The sequence below is a fragment of the Loxodonta africana genome, chromosome 1 (genome assembly GCF_030014295.1).
Source record: "Loxodonta africana isolate mLoxAfr1 chromosome 1, mLoxAfr1.hap2, whole genome shotgun sequence".
Taxonomy (NCBI): domain Eukaryota; kingdom Metazoa; phylum Chordata; class Mammalia; order Proboscidea; family Elephantidae; genus Loxodonta; species Loxodonta africana.
The window spans coordinates 108854909-108870657 of NC_087342.1; the positions used below are offsets into that span (position 1 = coordinate 108854909).

The 15749-nt window shown below is 44.4% G+C and overlaps 1 protein-coding gene across 1 annotated transcript in view; it reads right to left on the reverse strand.

Moving 5' to 3' along the window:
• Positions 1 to 4515: 4515 nt before the first annotated feature.
• CLIC5 (chloride intracellular channel 5) overlaps positions 4516 to 15749 on the reverse strand; it is a 128541-nt gene continuing 117307 nt past the window's right edge. The window contains exon 6 of the mRNA XM_003403887.4: positions 4516 to 7800. Coding sequence (XP_003403935.2) covers positions 7633 to 7800 — 168 coding nt within the window. The 3' untranslated portion in view covers positions 4516 to 7632. The remainder of the gene's footprint in view (positions 7801 to 15749) is intronic.

Genomic DNA, 15749 nt, shown 5'->3' on the forward strand with positions numbered 1-15749 from the left:
AGTCAATTCCAACTCATAGCAACCCTACAGGACAGAGTCGAACTGCCCCATAGAGTTTCCAGGGAGTGCCTGGTGGATTTGAACTACCAACCTTTTGGTTAGCAGCTGTAGCTCTTAACCACTATGCCACCACGGTCTTGAAACACACACATACACACAAATTCCTAATATCTATGTATTTTCAGGTGTTCAGCTTCTTTCCATTAAAGAAAACCACAGTGAGACTTTCCATTAGATTGAAGGTTCTAATTGGTTGAAATTTTATTCTACTCAAAATAACTCTTTATTGCCAATAAGTACTCTTCATCAGGAATCAAGCACTCTCATAGACAAGGGGCCTGAATAACTCCGTTTGGGAATCTGAGGCCCAGAAAACAGCCTTGCTCAAGGTCACATAGTAACTTAGTGATGGGCCTAGGATTAGAATTCTGATCTCCTTGGTCTCAGTCTTGAGCTTCCTACCTCTCCAGTCTGATACCCCATACTTTCTCCAACAAGGTATAACTTACTGGGGATTTTTGAGCCTTAAACCATGAGACATAGAGATACTATGGCCTCTGGACACTGTGCTAGCTCAGAACTAAAGCCGCTCCCAAAGTCCACCTTTCACCCAAAGATTAGACAGACCTATAAAACAAACACTAACCCATGTGAGGAACATGCTTCTTAGCTCAGTCAAGCATGTGAGACCAAATGGGCAACATCTGCCCAAAAGCAAAGACAAGAAGGCAGGAAGGCACAGGAAAACTGGACAAATGGACACATGGAACCCAAGGTGTAAAGGGGAAGGGGAAGAGTGCTGACACATTATGGATTGCAACCAATGTCACAAAACAATTTGTGTATAAATTTTTGAATGAAAAACTAATTTGGCTGAAAACCTTCACCTAAAGTGCAATAAAAAGTAAAAAAAAAAAAGAGATACAGCTCACACCTTTGACTACAATGATATACGAAAATTTCCAAGGTTATTTTTTGTCAGAATCTGAGATCTGGAAGTTTTTCTGAAACAGGACTCAATCCCCCTAAATGCCAGTTTCTGTCACAGGTACTCTATGCTCCTTGGTTGCATTGTAGGATATTTTAGGAAACTGAGATACAGAGAGATGAAGTCCCCAATGCTCCCAACACTTGGTCAATCCGTAAAACCAACCCCCTTCATTCAATCAATGGAAATGTGGGATGCCTCCTGGTTGAGCAGTCTGATGATCTAACTGGCTATTTAAAAAAAAAAAAAAAAAGCTAATAAATCACCTAGCATGCCTCTGGCCACACGTAATTAAAAAAAAAAAAAAAAACCCACCCTCACACAATCTGGGATATATTATAGGACAGGAAATCCAGAGTTAGGACCAGTTTCAGGGTTTGTTGATTCAGCAGCTCCCTGGTTTCATCAAGGACATACGTTCTCTCCATGTTTCTTGCTGCCTCTCTCAGCATATCACCTTTGCCCTGAAGCTGGCCATTCATGGTTGCTAGAGTGTAGCAACACTGCCAGGCCATATATTCACATCCAGAGGCAGCACTACCTTTTCAAGAGTCGCTTTCTGAAGAACCAGGAGGTCTTTCTCAGAAGTTCCTGACAAATCCACTCTGAAACCAACCACTGTCAGGAGGACAGAAAGGTTGAGAACATTCATGATTTTTTTTTTTTAAACCCCTGGAGCTGGAGGATGGAGTCAATTTCACCTGAGTCACATTACATGAGGATGGGATGGGGGGGCCAGTAAAGGGTGGGAGTGTGGGGGTCAGGGGAAGACACCTGACCCAATTAGAGCTGTGACGGAGGAAGAAGGGAGTGGTCAGGATGGTGAGGTGGCCATCAATAGCAGCTGCTATACTTGCCCCAAGCTCTGGGCTGCCTGTCCCACCAGGACTCATCCCCTGAGCCAGGTGTTCTATTCCTTCCTAGACAATAAGACCTGTTCTGACAAAACACGGAGCACGTAGGAGACCACCTAAACCTTTGCGTCTTTAGCCATGTGAATGCTCATAGAGATCCTCATTGGGTGTTGTGTTCGTGTCAGGGAGGTGGTGTGGTTATCGTTGTCCTTATGTGCATCGTTGAATCAATTTCAACTCAGAGCAACCCCATGTGACAGGGTAGAACTGCCTCATAGGATTTTCTAGGCTATAATCCTTATGGGAGGAAGTAGCCAGGTCCTACTCCCACAGAGCTGTTAGGTGGGTTTAAGACTCCAGTCTTTCAGTTTAGTAGCTAAGTGATTAACTGTTGTGCCACCAGGGCTCCTTGAGGTCATAATAAGGGTAGGAATTTCAAGCCAGAAATGCTGATGGGGCTAGGCCACAGAGGGCCAAGAGAGAGCTTTGGGTGCAGGTAGGCAAATATTTTAGGGTACTCCTTAAATTACACCTGGACTATCATCTTTGGACTACCCTCAAGTACAATACAGATAGAAAATTGAAATGAAAAACATGAAGGGGGATCAGCATAATTTTATACCTAGCCCATGTACAATGATACAATTTTTTAACCTTGCTAAAAATAAAGTTCAGTTTCTGAATGGCTGGGGTCACAAACTTTTCTTCTACCTCCTTCTCTTCATTTGTTTTTGGTTTTTATAAAGAATGAACTTTTTTTTTATCATGGGAAAATAAAATAACCTTTATTTGAAAAAAAGAAGTATTTCATATTTGACATTTAAAACAGCCTAGGAAATCTCCACCCCAAATAAGAAGTCTGATGATTGTGTTTGTAATATTTGAAAATAAACCAGCTTTATTTGAATCAGTCAATACCAATCAAGACTGGGGAACACATTAATAACTGGTTCAGATTCATGAGGAAAACACTCAGCTATATCTTTGTTAAAAGGCATTTTACATGTATTAAGGCTTAAAAGCAAGTCTGGTTATTTTATCACCACAGTTAAAGGTCTCAAGAGCATCAAGTAACTATCATTTGGAGTGTCTTTATAAAATGAAATGCTTGTTCTTTTGTTCAATCAATTAAGCTCCAGCTTATAAAACAGGATAACCAGGTAGCTAGGAAAGTGAGACAAATTCAAACACCACCAGAATATTTCATAGTTTAAATATAGGCATAGTCAATACTATGAAATCTCTAACTATACATAAAATACCTTAGATGATTGGATCCTTAAAACTTGCAAAAAACCAGATTGCCTTTATAGAAGCACAAATTGGCCCAAACCCTATGAGGCAATAACTTTTTTTTTTTTTTTTTTGGAGGAGAGGAGGAGAGTGAGGTGTCAGGGAGGCATTGGATCTATTTCCTTAACTAACCTTAAATAAGGTTACCTTTTGGATCATACCTAATTATGAAGTGAAAGAATCCTGCCTGGAGAAGAATACTGACAGAGGGTGAGGGACATGCATTCATGAAGAGGGCACTCGTTGTTTGATTCAAACTCTAAGGACAACCGGCTGTGTGTGTAAAAAGTGCCCCAAGACAATGATGTGACCAGATCCATTCTCCTACATCAGACCCAGGATTCATCAGATGGGACGATACACTTTTCTTCCTCCAGTGCTGTCTTAAAATTCATTTTGGTGTCATACAAAAAATAAGGAAGTGATTCCTTGGGAATCATTGAACTTAGTTTTAAGCATGAATTAATGCTCAATACTTCCACGGTTTGTTCGTGGGACACAAAAGGACCTCATCACACTGTTTTTTAGAGATGGTTTGCTGTGCACATGACATTTATTACCAAAGCTTAAAAAGGCTAAAGGATTTTTCAAAGGTGGGAGACACCAGCATTTTGGTTCACTATGGTGTTCAGATAGTCCCTGGCCAGTGGGAAAAGGGGTGTATCACACAAGTATTTTTCAGGTATCTGCTGCCACTAGGCCAATTTAATTTTAGACTCTGCTTTCTCATGATGGCGGTCCCTAGATGGTGCAAATGGTTAACTTGCCTGGCTGTTAACCGAAAGCTCGGAGGTTTGAGTCCACTCAGAGTCTCCTCAGAAGAAAGCCTGGTGACCTACTTGCAGTGGAACACAGTTCTATTCTGACACACATGGGTCACCCTGAATCAGCTGACTTGACAGCAACTGGTACTGGTTTTCTCATGATGCACCTTCCTGTCTCTGCCTCCCTCTTAATTCTACTTATCGGGGCCTCGCTGAGTCCTGAAGTTTGCAGATCCTCAAGCTCTGCTCCAGGCATGGCTCACTTTGTGACAATTCTAAGACGCTTGATGTCGTATGACTGCAGGGCGAATGGTCTGCACAGGTGCTGTGGAGAGCTTCAGTCATTTCGTTTGACGAGTGGTAGAGAACGTGGCTCGGGAAACCTCACTCTTGGCACAGCCTCTTTATACTAAAAGATCAAGGTCCTCGCTGGCCCCACCAACAGGAGAAGCCAATCCTGACCACGGGTCCTTTTCCTAAGCAGCTGAAACTAGTTTGGGTCACATAGCCAAATAAGCTGATTGACTGTGGTTTTTACTTTTCAGCTCATTCCTCTGGTGCCAGGTAAGCTATTACCACCCCACCCCCACCCCCTGCCCCCTGCCCCCTGCCCCTGCCCCCATTTAAAAGCAAATAGGCTTGTGCCTGTGATTCTGAACTGTTAGGCATTTGACTTCCTTTGTCAGGAGAGGAAGGCTTCCAACAGAAGGAAAGATGCCCTTGATCAATCAAGATTTTATTACTCAGCTCATCTTCTACAGCTATCAAAATCTTACCCAATATCTTACCCAATATGCAGCCCTGATTTGATGGGCAAATTCAACTCAGTAATTCCGAGTCTGAATCTTGCTCCAGCCTCTGCCTCTGACTAACCCATCTCACAAAAAATTGTGACATGAAAGTCAATACAAAATAAAACAGGATCTCAACACAAATAAATCCCCTTCCCTGCGCCACCGAAATGCTTTCTGAGGAATCAATATTCTTTCAGGACCAAGTTCAAGTCTTAGCTCCTGTCCTAAAACTCTGCAGCAAACCCTTCGATATTTCCTGGGTTGGTTCTTGGGACACAAAAGGACCTCGTCACACTTTTTGGGAGATGGTTTGATGTGCTTGTGATACACTTATCACCAACCTCAGAAAAGGCTGAAGAACTTTGAGAAAAATCTCCTCTGGGGGGGAAAAAACATCAAAGGATAAAGTTACTAAATTATTGCTGTTTTTAAATTACTATTTTAAACATGGTCTTAAGGTATTATAATTCTAAGTCAGTAGTCAGTTGCATTATTTAATAATCTACTGTTTAAATAAAAAGGTATTTCTGATTTGAGTACCCACAAGTGCCTTCCTTTCATATGGTTATAATTTATCATGTAACCTTCTTTTAAATGGTTATAATTGGTCATATCTTGATTATCAGCTCACCAGCTCCTTAATATCGTTATTTGTGTAAGAACTAACACAACCTCAGAAGGAACAACTGCAAACAGCAATATTGATTTGGTTTGGCTTTTTTTTTTTAAGAATTGCCAATTGCTGAATTCTGACTATCAGAGTTATTAGTATCCCACTAATCCCCCTCAGGGTGGAGTTGCTCCGCCTGGCACTTCCTTCCCATTTTTTTCTGTCACGGTTGGTTGTGCTTCACAGAAGTGTTTCTGGAACAGGCAACTGTGGCTCTGTGGAAAGTAAACTGCCTCTTAGGTCATGGAAGTTGACGGAAGGATTTCTGAGAGCAACAGGATTTCACACCAGTAATTAAAAGGCCTTCGGGACCTTTCAAGCCTTCACACCCTTCTCTCTCCCTCAGAGACAAGTTAGGGGCTTTTTCCTACAGTAAAAAGGACTGTTTCCTCACCAGTTTCCCTTTCTCCACATCTTGAGGGACTGGGTTTCCATGGAAAGGTGCCTTTAGACAGGGATATGAATCAACTCATTCTGCCTTTGAAAAGGCTTATAGCATGTCCTACTGAGAAGTTTCCTCTTCCTCAGTGTGCTAAAGGAGACCTCCCACTTTCACTCTGTTCTCATCAATGGGTCACTTTTTTTCTTCAGAGATCCCATGAGGCAGGTAAGTCCAGGGATTCCTGGGGTTAAAATTTGTTGATGTTTCTATGGAAAGGACCCGTGCAGTCCTGCCCTCGCTGAGAAATGAGCCAAGTCCAGGGGCTTTCCAACACTCTGGGCCCTCGCCCTGGACCAACAAGCAACATAGAAGGAAGGATTGTTAAAGGTGAGGGCCTGTGGCAGATGGATTTCCTCACAGGGCGTTCACTGAGAGAGGGAGTTGATGATTAGTTCATTTTTCTTAGTTTTCTTTGCACAGGTCCCTATGCTCAGACCCAGTAAGCTTTTAAGGAGGTGAAACTCAAGGAGAATGACTAAGGAGTGAAATATTAGCTAAAAATATAGCAGTTGAATCTGAAGGTTGGAAAAAATAATCTACGTAGGTGTGCATTTTTCTTTGAGTTCAAATTGCATGGCTCCCCAGTCAGAAAGGCCAATGGACTTTCATCTTAAGGTAACCCATGATCATGCCACCTACTGAATGTATCTCTCAGCCATCAGAGGTGCAGCGGAATCAGTCAGGAGCTGCTGCCTGAGAGCACCCAGCTAGCAGATCCGCAACCTGGAGAAACTTGGAAAGATTGGAAAAGAAATTTTTGGCTAATTCTTGGGTTTTGCTATAAGGTTGGTAGTTACATGACGTCATCAGTCCAAGACTTAGATCATGAGAGAGAAGACCTATCTAGAAGATTCCCAGGAAACACCAGGCATCATAAAGAACTTCCTTATTTTCACCCAACCTTCCACCTCCTATTCCCATATGCTTTCTCACAGACAGGAAAAAAAAAGAAAAAAAAGCCACTCATTGATAAACATAGTCAAACCCAAGCATGTCATTTCCAATGAAACAACTACCACTAAGCAAGAAAACCATGGTTGGTAGACCCTGTGGGCCTTTTGGCACCGACACTGCTCCCCCTACCCTCCCCTTTCCAGGCATCCCAGTTTGAAACTGCATGCTAATTTCCTTTCCTGGTAAGGTCTGGATTGGCACGCAAACCAGGATCAGTGTCTGCCGTGTGTGCAGCAGCATTGCAACACACCCATCACTCCAACAAATTAAGAATGGAGTGTCTGGAATGATTTTTCCATCTTGCTATCAGTGCCCAATGCCAGGTGTGTCAGAAAGTAGCAGCTGAAGGTGTGTTTGCCAGATGCCAAAATCCACAGCCAGCTTGGGCCTCTTCCATTCACTTCCTCTGTCTCCCCTACCAGGGCAGCAGAACTCTTTCTAACACGAAGGAAGATGGCATTTGTCCTTGGCCATTGGGGCTACTGACAAGAAGGAGGGTGGAAGAGTTGCCGGTGTTGTATTTTTCTAATTCATCTCAGCAGATATTTTGGTACTGCAGAAGGGGCCAGTGACAATTGTTGGAAATGTGGCTTTTCCAACACTGACCCCAAATACAGTGAACCCAGGTCAGGCTGGCAGGCTGAGAGGTTGACTGTCTTGTCTCTATTGTTTCTGCTGGCCAGTTCTTGTGTGATGAAGCAGGGGAGGGTGTTGACTTTGGTAAGAGGGTAGGGTGGAGTTCCTGTGATGTCAGCAAGATGTGGCCGTGATAAAAAACATTCCCGGGGGCAATGTGGAAGAGGAGGCCGTGAAGCTGGAGTCCTTTGGAGAGATTGAATTCTCCTGAGCAGTTACGGGGTATGACGGCTATGCTCAGGATTGGCTGAGGCGCTTGGCGACATCTGCGTAAGCCATCTCAATCTCGTGGTCAGCTGCACAGGTGTTGGTGAACTCATCCCGGGCATAGGCATTCTTGAGGTACCGCCACAGGCCTGTCATCTCAGCTGGGATATTGTAGTTGCGATATTTCTTGGCTACAATCTAGGACAGAGAGGGCAGAACAGAGGTGGAGTGAACGCACGAAACAGACCACTGAGAGGGCGTCAGTGGCATGATCCAGTGTGTGCACAGCAGGCAAGTGCTGTGCACCACAACGGGCCCCCAGGAAAACGTCTGCAGCGCTGCCATGTCAGATGGCAGTGCTGCCTTCTTTTTATTTTATTTTATTTTATATTTCCTAAGTAAATGCAGGACTCCCTGGGTGGTGCGAGATCAGCCCTGACGTCGCAGTGGTTAAAGTGCTCAGCTGCTAACAGAAAGAGGAGCGGTTCGAACCTATCAGCCGCTCTGTGGGAGAGAGATGTGGCAGTCTGCTTCCGTAAAGACTACAGCCTTGGCAACCCCATGGGGCAGTTCTACTCTGTTCTGTAGGGTCGCTCTGAGTCAGGGTTGACTCAGTGGCAACGAGTTTGGTTTTTTGGTTTTGGGTGGCACAAATGGTTAAGGGAATTGACTGCTAACTGTAAGCTTGGAGGTTCAAGTCCACCCAGAGGTGCCTCAGAAGAGAGTCTTGACTATCTCCTTCCAAAAAATCAGCCACTGAAAACCCCATGGAACAGAATTCTGCTCTTAAGGCACTACCACAGGCCTGTCACCTCGGCTGGGCTGCCATAGTTGCGGTATGCCTTGGCTACAATCTAGAACGGAGATCACAGAATAGAGATGGAGCGAATGCATGAAACAGACCACTGAGAGGGTGTTAGTGGCATGATCTAGCTTGTGCACAGCAGGAAAGTGGGGTTGCCATGAGGCGGAGTCGACTGGATGGCAATTGGTGGTTAAGTAAATATAATTTTCTCTTTGACTACTTTTTTTTTTTTCCCACTCCTAGGAAGTCTTCCTTAGGACATGATGATGTACACAAAAATTTAACTACACAAATGTGATCACAGGACTGTTTTAAATAACCAAAATGGTACACAACAATACATGAATGGATAAATACATTATGGTACATAAATACAATGGTACACTGATGAGTCATTAAAATGATGTTGTAAAGGAATCTTTGGAGACATAGCAGACTTTTCAAGATGGATCTTCAAGAAGGATACTCTTTAAGTATAAAGTGCAGTATGATACATTTGGAGAAAAACATACAATGAATAGAAAAATATATACCAATGTATTGCCAGTGGTTATGCCTGATTTGTAGAATTACAATTTTTTTAAAATTTTTCCCTTATGCACTTTGTTTTATATAAGTATCCTTACTCATATAAGGAAAAAACAAAGCTATAATATGAAAGTAAGTTAGATGCTGGAAGGTATATGTAGACTCAGGGCATGATGGAGAGTGAACAGAGAGCGATCCCTATTCTCTCCATGGCTTGCTACACTTGGCCCGGGTAGGCTAGGAGGACTCTGTGGAGGTGGTGCTCGTGTTGAGGGGAACAGTAGCATAGTGGTTAAGAGCATGGGCTCTGGATCCCAAATGACTGCATTTGCAACCCTGGCTCCACCACTTAACTCCACCACTTGGACAACTTACGTAACCTCTCTGAGCCCCAATTTCCTTCTCTCGAAAATGGCGATAGTAATAGGAACTACCTCGGGGGAATAAATTAATATACGTACAGTGCTCTGAGGAATGCCTGGCACACAATGAGTGCTCAGTAAGTGTAACCTATTATTACAATGTAAGAGTCAGAAGAGGCCACAGAGGGCATGGAGGCCCAGCTTCTACCCACTGCATCCATTTCCTTCATGGCGGGGCCAGGGTAGGTCCTTCTAGGTGGAACTGGCTGCTTGGACGTAGGGCCTGTCACCCAGACATTGAGCTTAGAAGGGCCCTCACTCTTGGTTTAATGCTCTGCTGTCACCATTTTGACAGTCTTAATAAATTTTTTCACTCGGGGCCCCTTATTTCCAGTTTGCACTGGGGCCTGCCCAGGAGCTGGCCCCACCTCTCATTCTCAGGGGCTGGGTGACAGGGCAGGGAGTCTTCCCTCTCCTGAAGCACCGACTCTGCTTCCTCTGCTTTCTTTCTAGAGAGGGCCCCAGACCACTGACCCAGGGACTTCCCGCTTAGAGAAACCCCAAGATCAGCCACTCTAGGCTTTCACCTTTTTTCGATGGCAGCAATGTGCAAGGTCCTCAGAAAACCACATTGAGTAAAAGAGCAACGATGACCTAGTACGGGAAAAGCTTGGTCTTCTAAGTATGTCCCCATTCCCAAGGGGAATGCATTCTTTTCCCCTCCACCCTCCTACCCCAGTTTTGAACCTCTGTTACAATACTAAGCTATATTTTATTTTGAATCACAATTACTATTTTAGTATCTTTTCTCTCTCCCCTAGCTTGTGAGCAGTGTCAGGACAGGAACCACAGATTTCTTCATTTCTCTTTTGTTGTTATTGTTGTTAGTTGCCATCAAGTCAGCTCCAACTCATGGCAACCTTATGTACAGCAGAGTAAAATGTTACCCAGTCGTGATGGTTAAGGTTGTGTGGCTGGGCTATGATTCTCAGTGGTTTGGCAGTTATGTAATGTTGTAGTTTGGCAGTTATGTAGTGATGTAATTTGGCAGTTATATGATGATGTAGTCATCCTTCATGATGTGATCTGATGTGATCAGCCAATCAGTTGTAAGGGGAGTTTCCTCATGGCCGTGGCTTGCATTTAGTAAATGTATGGATATTCTGGCAAAGCTCACTTCCTTGCTCTGAATCCTGCATCCAGCTTGTCGTCATCTGATCTCTGGTTCTTGAGACTTGAACCAGCTGTCTGCTATATTGCCTGCCGATCTTGGCATTTTTTGGCCTCCACAGCCTGTGAGCCAGGGCCTGCCTTCTGACTTGCTGTCTTGGGTTCGTCAGTCCCTGCAGCTGTGTGAGTGAGGAGAAGCCTCCAGCTTGATGCCTGACCCATGGACTTCGGATTTGCCAGATCTACAACTGCATGAGACATTTTCTTGACATAATCTCTATGTATGTAATTATGTGTATATATACATATGTGCCAAATTATGTATATATATATATATATATATGCTTCACTGGTTTTGCTTTTCTAGAGAACCAAGCCTAAGACACTGGTCCTGCACCATCTTCATGATCGTTGGCCTATTTGAGTCCCTTATGGCTATTGTGTCAATCCATCTCATTCAGCGTTTCCCTCTATTTACCTCTTGATAATAACAATGATGATGCTGACAATAGTAATAATAGCAAAAAATTGTTTAATGTTTCCAGGCACTGCTTTAAGCACTTTGCAAGCTATTTAAATCTCTGAATAACTCTATAAAGAACAATCTATTTTATTCCCATTTTACAGATGAGAAAAGTAAGGCAAAAGGAGGTTAAATAAGTAGGAAGTCAATAAACAGATGTATTTCATCTTTTTCATCCTTATTTATTTTAACAGCAGACAAAGTGTATCTTGTGTCATAAAGTCACATAATTCTAAAGATCCTTAGCAAAGAGTAAACTGAAGTCATGAGAGATTGACTTATCCAATGTTTCAAAGGACATTAATTAATTCAACCAATATCTATTGAGTAATCACTAATATTTATTAAGTTCCTGCCTTCTAACCCACAGTTCTTTCAATTTTGCCACTGAACCCTATGTACATGATAAAGGAATTGGTCTACTCAGAATTCTTCACATGCCTGTTACTAAGCAATTTTTGCTTATCTCCAAACCCACCCTCTATTTGCATCTTTGCAATTCTGGGGCTGGGACTGTGCAAACCACATCTCTGCTTTGCCAGCTACTTCCTGTTAGGCTCTGCCAAGAGGGGATGCCAGAGAAAGCCTGCAAAGCTGGAGGAGGGAGAAGGGACTTGCACTCTCCTGTCAACTTCCTGTTCCTGTCAGTCTCCAGTCTGTTCCAGTAGCATCAGCTGAATCCAGTTTACTCTTTCACCAACACAGAACCACCTCCATCATGCCCCCTCAAAGAGGCCAGTGCCCAAGCAGTGGCCCCTCTTCAGAGGCCTGGGTTGCAGCCTCTTGGGCCCCACTGTAACACTCAGACTCAAACACCAGCTGAACTTCACCCTTACCTCAGAGGTCTGAGTTGTAGCTCTGAGGGGCCCCTTACCTAAGTTTCAAAGTTTTATTAATTCTAACCTCTTCCCTTTGTTCCCCCAACCCTAGGGGTGGTAGCTGCTTCCTGAAGTTGCAAACTTGTGGTATATTTTGCCTTCCCAGTTCTTCAGCATTTACTTAATAATTTTTATATTAAGTTATCTTGGTTAAAATAACTGGTTTGGTGTAGCCACCGAAGAAGCCACCCCACAATTTTCTGTCCAGCTTAAGTACATCTAATAAGCAAAGGTCAATGAGTGAATATTAAGGCCAACACTCGCCACTGGTTCTTCTCAGCCTCCCTCTGCTCACTGCCAAGATGACAGTCCCTTGCATTTGCCCAAAAGCCTTTGAGAAAAGCCATCTTGGCTAAAGAGCAAATCTATTCCGGAGTGGTGCCCTGACCACGGGACGTTGCCAGAACTTGCCAGTGGGGATGAAAAAGGCCCACAGTAGGGTCACGGAGTCCATCCAAAAATATTTTTCACAATTCCAAACTGATTAGATAGAGCAGCCTCCAGTCTTCCCATGCTGAATTTTTATTTTCAGGATTTTAAAGGATGTAATATTGGCTTTAAAATAGCAGAAGTGCAATTTATGAAATGTGTTTGTGTTTCTCTTCCTGTGTGCTGCAGGGATGAGCATGGCCACTCTGCTGAGCGAGGGTCCCAACACTGGCTACTAAAAGCCTACAGATGGCCTCCCCACCTAGAGCAGTCACCCTGTGTATTGGCCATTGTTCCTTCACACTTTGGTCGTGCTTGGGGAGATGAGAACTAGAAGGGAGCCAGACAGTGAAAGTTTAAATCAGACTCCAATGAGCGCCTGGGTCAGAGCAACTCAGCGTCCATGGATGAAGATGGACCTGAAAGTGAGCCAAGTGGGAGCGAGAGTGAGAGAGTGAGGGCAAGAGTGACAGCAAAAGTAAGAGCAAGAGACAGAAAGAGAGAGAGAGAGGATGTTCACACAAAGCTCACGAGACAGAGAGAGAGAGAGAATGTGCACACAAAGCTGTGACGTCTGCAGGAACGTCCATGCTTATGTTCTGAATTTCCTCTTTCATATGAAAACAGTTAGCTCCCACAGCCCAGATTAAGTTTTGGCATCTAAAGCCAAACTGGAGGCCTGACTTGGCTGCCCCTTTGGCTCTTTCTGAACTTCAGAGGTTTGCCAGGTCTCTGGGATCTGATAAGCTGGATCAGCAGAAATCCAAGGAGACACGAGGCGAGGCCCAGCCTTTGTTCCCTCGCAGGCCATCCTGTCTCTGATCCCCAGCTCCTCCGAGTGAACCACTCACTGAACTCCATCCAAGGAGGGGGGCTTGACTTAGTCAACTAGGGCTGGAAGGAACTGAAGGAATCATAGGATGAAGCACAGGGCCTGGGAGATCCATTTGTTTACCTTATTCAACAAACAGAGAAGTAAGAAAGAAGGTAAGAAAGAGGAAGGAGGAAATGAAAGGGAGGCAGGAAGGAACATAATCCATGTCCCTCCTTCTTAGATATGAGAAAAATCAATTCCAAAAAGACGAGGTGACTTGCCCTAGATGAAGCTGCTAGTTGGTGACAGATATAGGACTGGGACTTGGGTTTCCTGACTCCTGGAACGGGGCTTTTTCCTTCATAGCACTCTGATACAGTGGGTCTGAACTGGAAGCCTCTCATCCCTAACGGTGCCATTTAGTCCCCAGGAAAAGGAGAATCAAGGAGGCTTAGAGGGAAAGAAAGCATGCAGTATTAATAACTTCAAAGAGACATAGTATGGCTAGGCCTCTAACTGATCACTGGATTGGCCCCTTATCCAGAGTGTCTTCATGTTAACAGACTGTATTTGTCCAGCCCACCAACACAGGCCTGCATGATTCCTCCAGTTTCTAGCTCTGACCAAGGCCCCTGGGGACATCAGTGCATGCACAGCTAACCAAAGTCAACTCAAGCCTGTGTGTGCTCTGATTTCAGTGAAGCATGCATTTCCAGCCCAGAACTTCAGCTGAAAAATGATAGGTGGATATTGCCCTCTTCCAGCCTTGCAAGCTCTCTCTGGCACCCCTTCTTGGCAGAGCCTAACAGGGAGTAGCTGGCAAAGCAGAGACGTGGTTTACACAATCCCAGCCCCAGAATCACGTAGAAGCAAACAGAAGGGGAGATTTGGAGATAAGAAACGATAGGTGGGTATCTAAGCTTCTTAGTGAGGCATAGAGGGAACTGGGTATCACCCAGACACATGCTATGTGATCAAACGATCAATGAGTATTTATTATAAGGCCACCATCTGCCCACCATCACGCATGGGGAAAGCCCCATCCTCACAGAGGTTAGTGTCTGATCGCGATGACAAGGTATAGATGGTGTAAAAGTAACCAAGTAACCAGTTGCCATGGAGTTGACTCTGATTCACGGCAACCCTACGTGTGTCAGAATAGAACTGTGCTACTTAGGGTTTTCAATGGCTGGTTTTTCAGAAGTAGACTGCTAGGCCTTTCTTCCAAGGTGTCTCTGGGTGGACTTGAACCTCTAACCTTTCAGTTAGCAGCCAAATGCATTAACTGTTTGCATCACCCAAGAACTCGAGAGAAAGTAGAGAGCAGTACAACTATGATTCCACTGCATTTTTCTCTAGGCTGGTGGAGGGTCAGAAAACGACGTGAGAAGAAGTTAGCTTAGAGAACCTAGGGGAAATAACTGCTGTCTCAGATGAGATGGAAGAGAGCACCCCTGTTCCGTGTTGCCCCAGAGAACAAGTGGGTAGCAGGGAGGCACATGTGGGCTCAATACAGGGAAAGCTGTTGGAATACTCAGAGCTGTCCAGCAGGGTGAGGCCTGCTCACTGGGCAGAGGACTCCCCAGGGACGGGACTGTGCAATCACAGTGACACAGAAGCCTGTCACTGACACGGGAGAAAGTGGTCCAGTGTGTGTGGGAATTGCCCTGGATGATCTTGAATTATCTTTCCACTCTCAGGTCCTGCAGGAATGAGGAAAGGACTGCACTGCATGTCACCGATGTTCAGTGAGTGTGATGACAGAGAGACTTCATCTCTTACAGGTTCCACCTTGTTCCCTGGCGGATGAAGAAGAGGCATGCCTACTCTAGGGAGCTGCTGGAGAGAACGAGAAGGCAGCCCTGTGAACTGAAGGACTGTACATTTCAGGGTACATTTAATAGAGATGTGAAAGTGAAGTCAGTGAAAACCCAGGAGAAAGAGGCCTTTGGAGTGATATGATTTTATCTAAATATATTGCCATTGAATCAATTTCGACTCTTAGCGACACTATACGACAGACCAGACCTACCCCATAGGGCTTCGTAGGCTGTAATCTTTACAGAGGCAGACTACCACACGTCTTTCTCCCCAGAGCAGCTGGTGGGTTCAAACCACCAACCTTTCAGTTAGCAGCCAAGTGCTTAACCACTGGGCCAGTGGGGGTCCTTCCATATGACTATACTTAATAACAATAAAAGCCATAACCAAACTCGTTGCTGCTAAGTAGTTTCCAACTCATGGCAACCCCATGTGTTACAGAGTAAAGCTGCTTCATAGAGTTTTCTTGGCTATACCCTTTACAGAAGCAGATTGTCAGGCCTGTCTTCTGTGGTGCCACTGAGTGAGTTTAAACTGCTGACCTTTAGGTTAGTAGCTGAGAGCTTAACCGTTTGTGCCACCTATAAACCTCTTAATAATATAGCAACTATTATTACACTGAGCCCCTACAATATGCCAGGCACTTTCACACATATTCACTTTCCCCACAACCCTAAAAGTAGGCGATATATGCCTATTGTACAGGTAAGAACCTGAAGCTCAGAGAGGCTATACAGCCAGCAAGCTGTGGAGGCTGAACTTGAGTTCCTGTCCATCTGACTTCAAAGGCTGGGCCTTTGATGACAGTGTGGTCTTG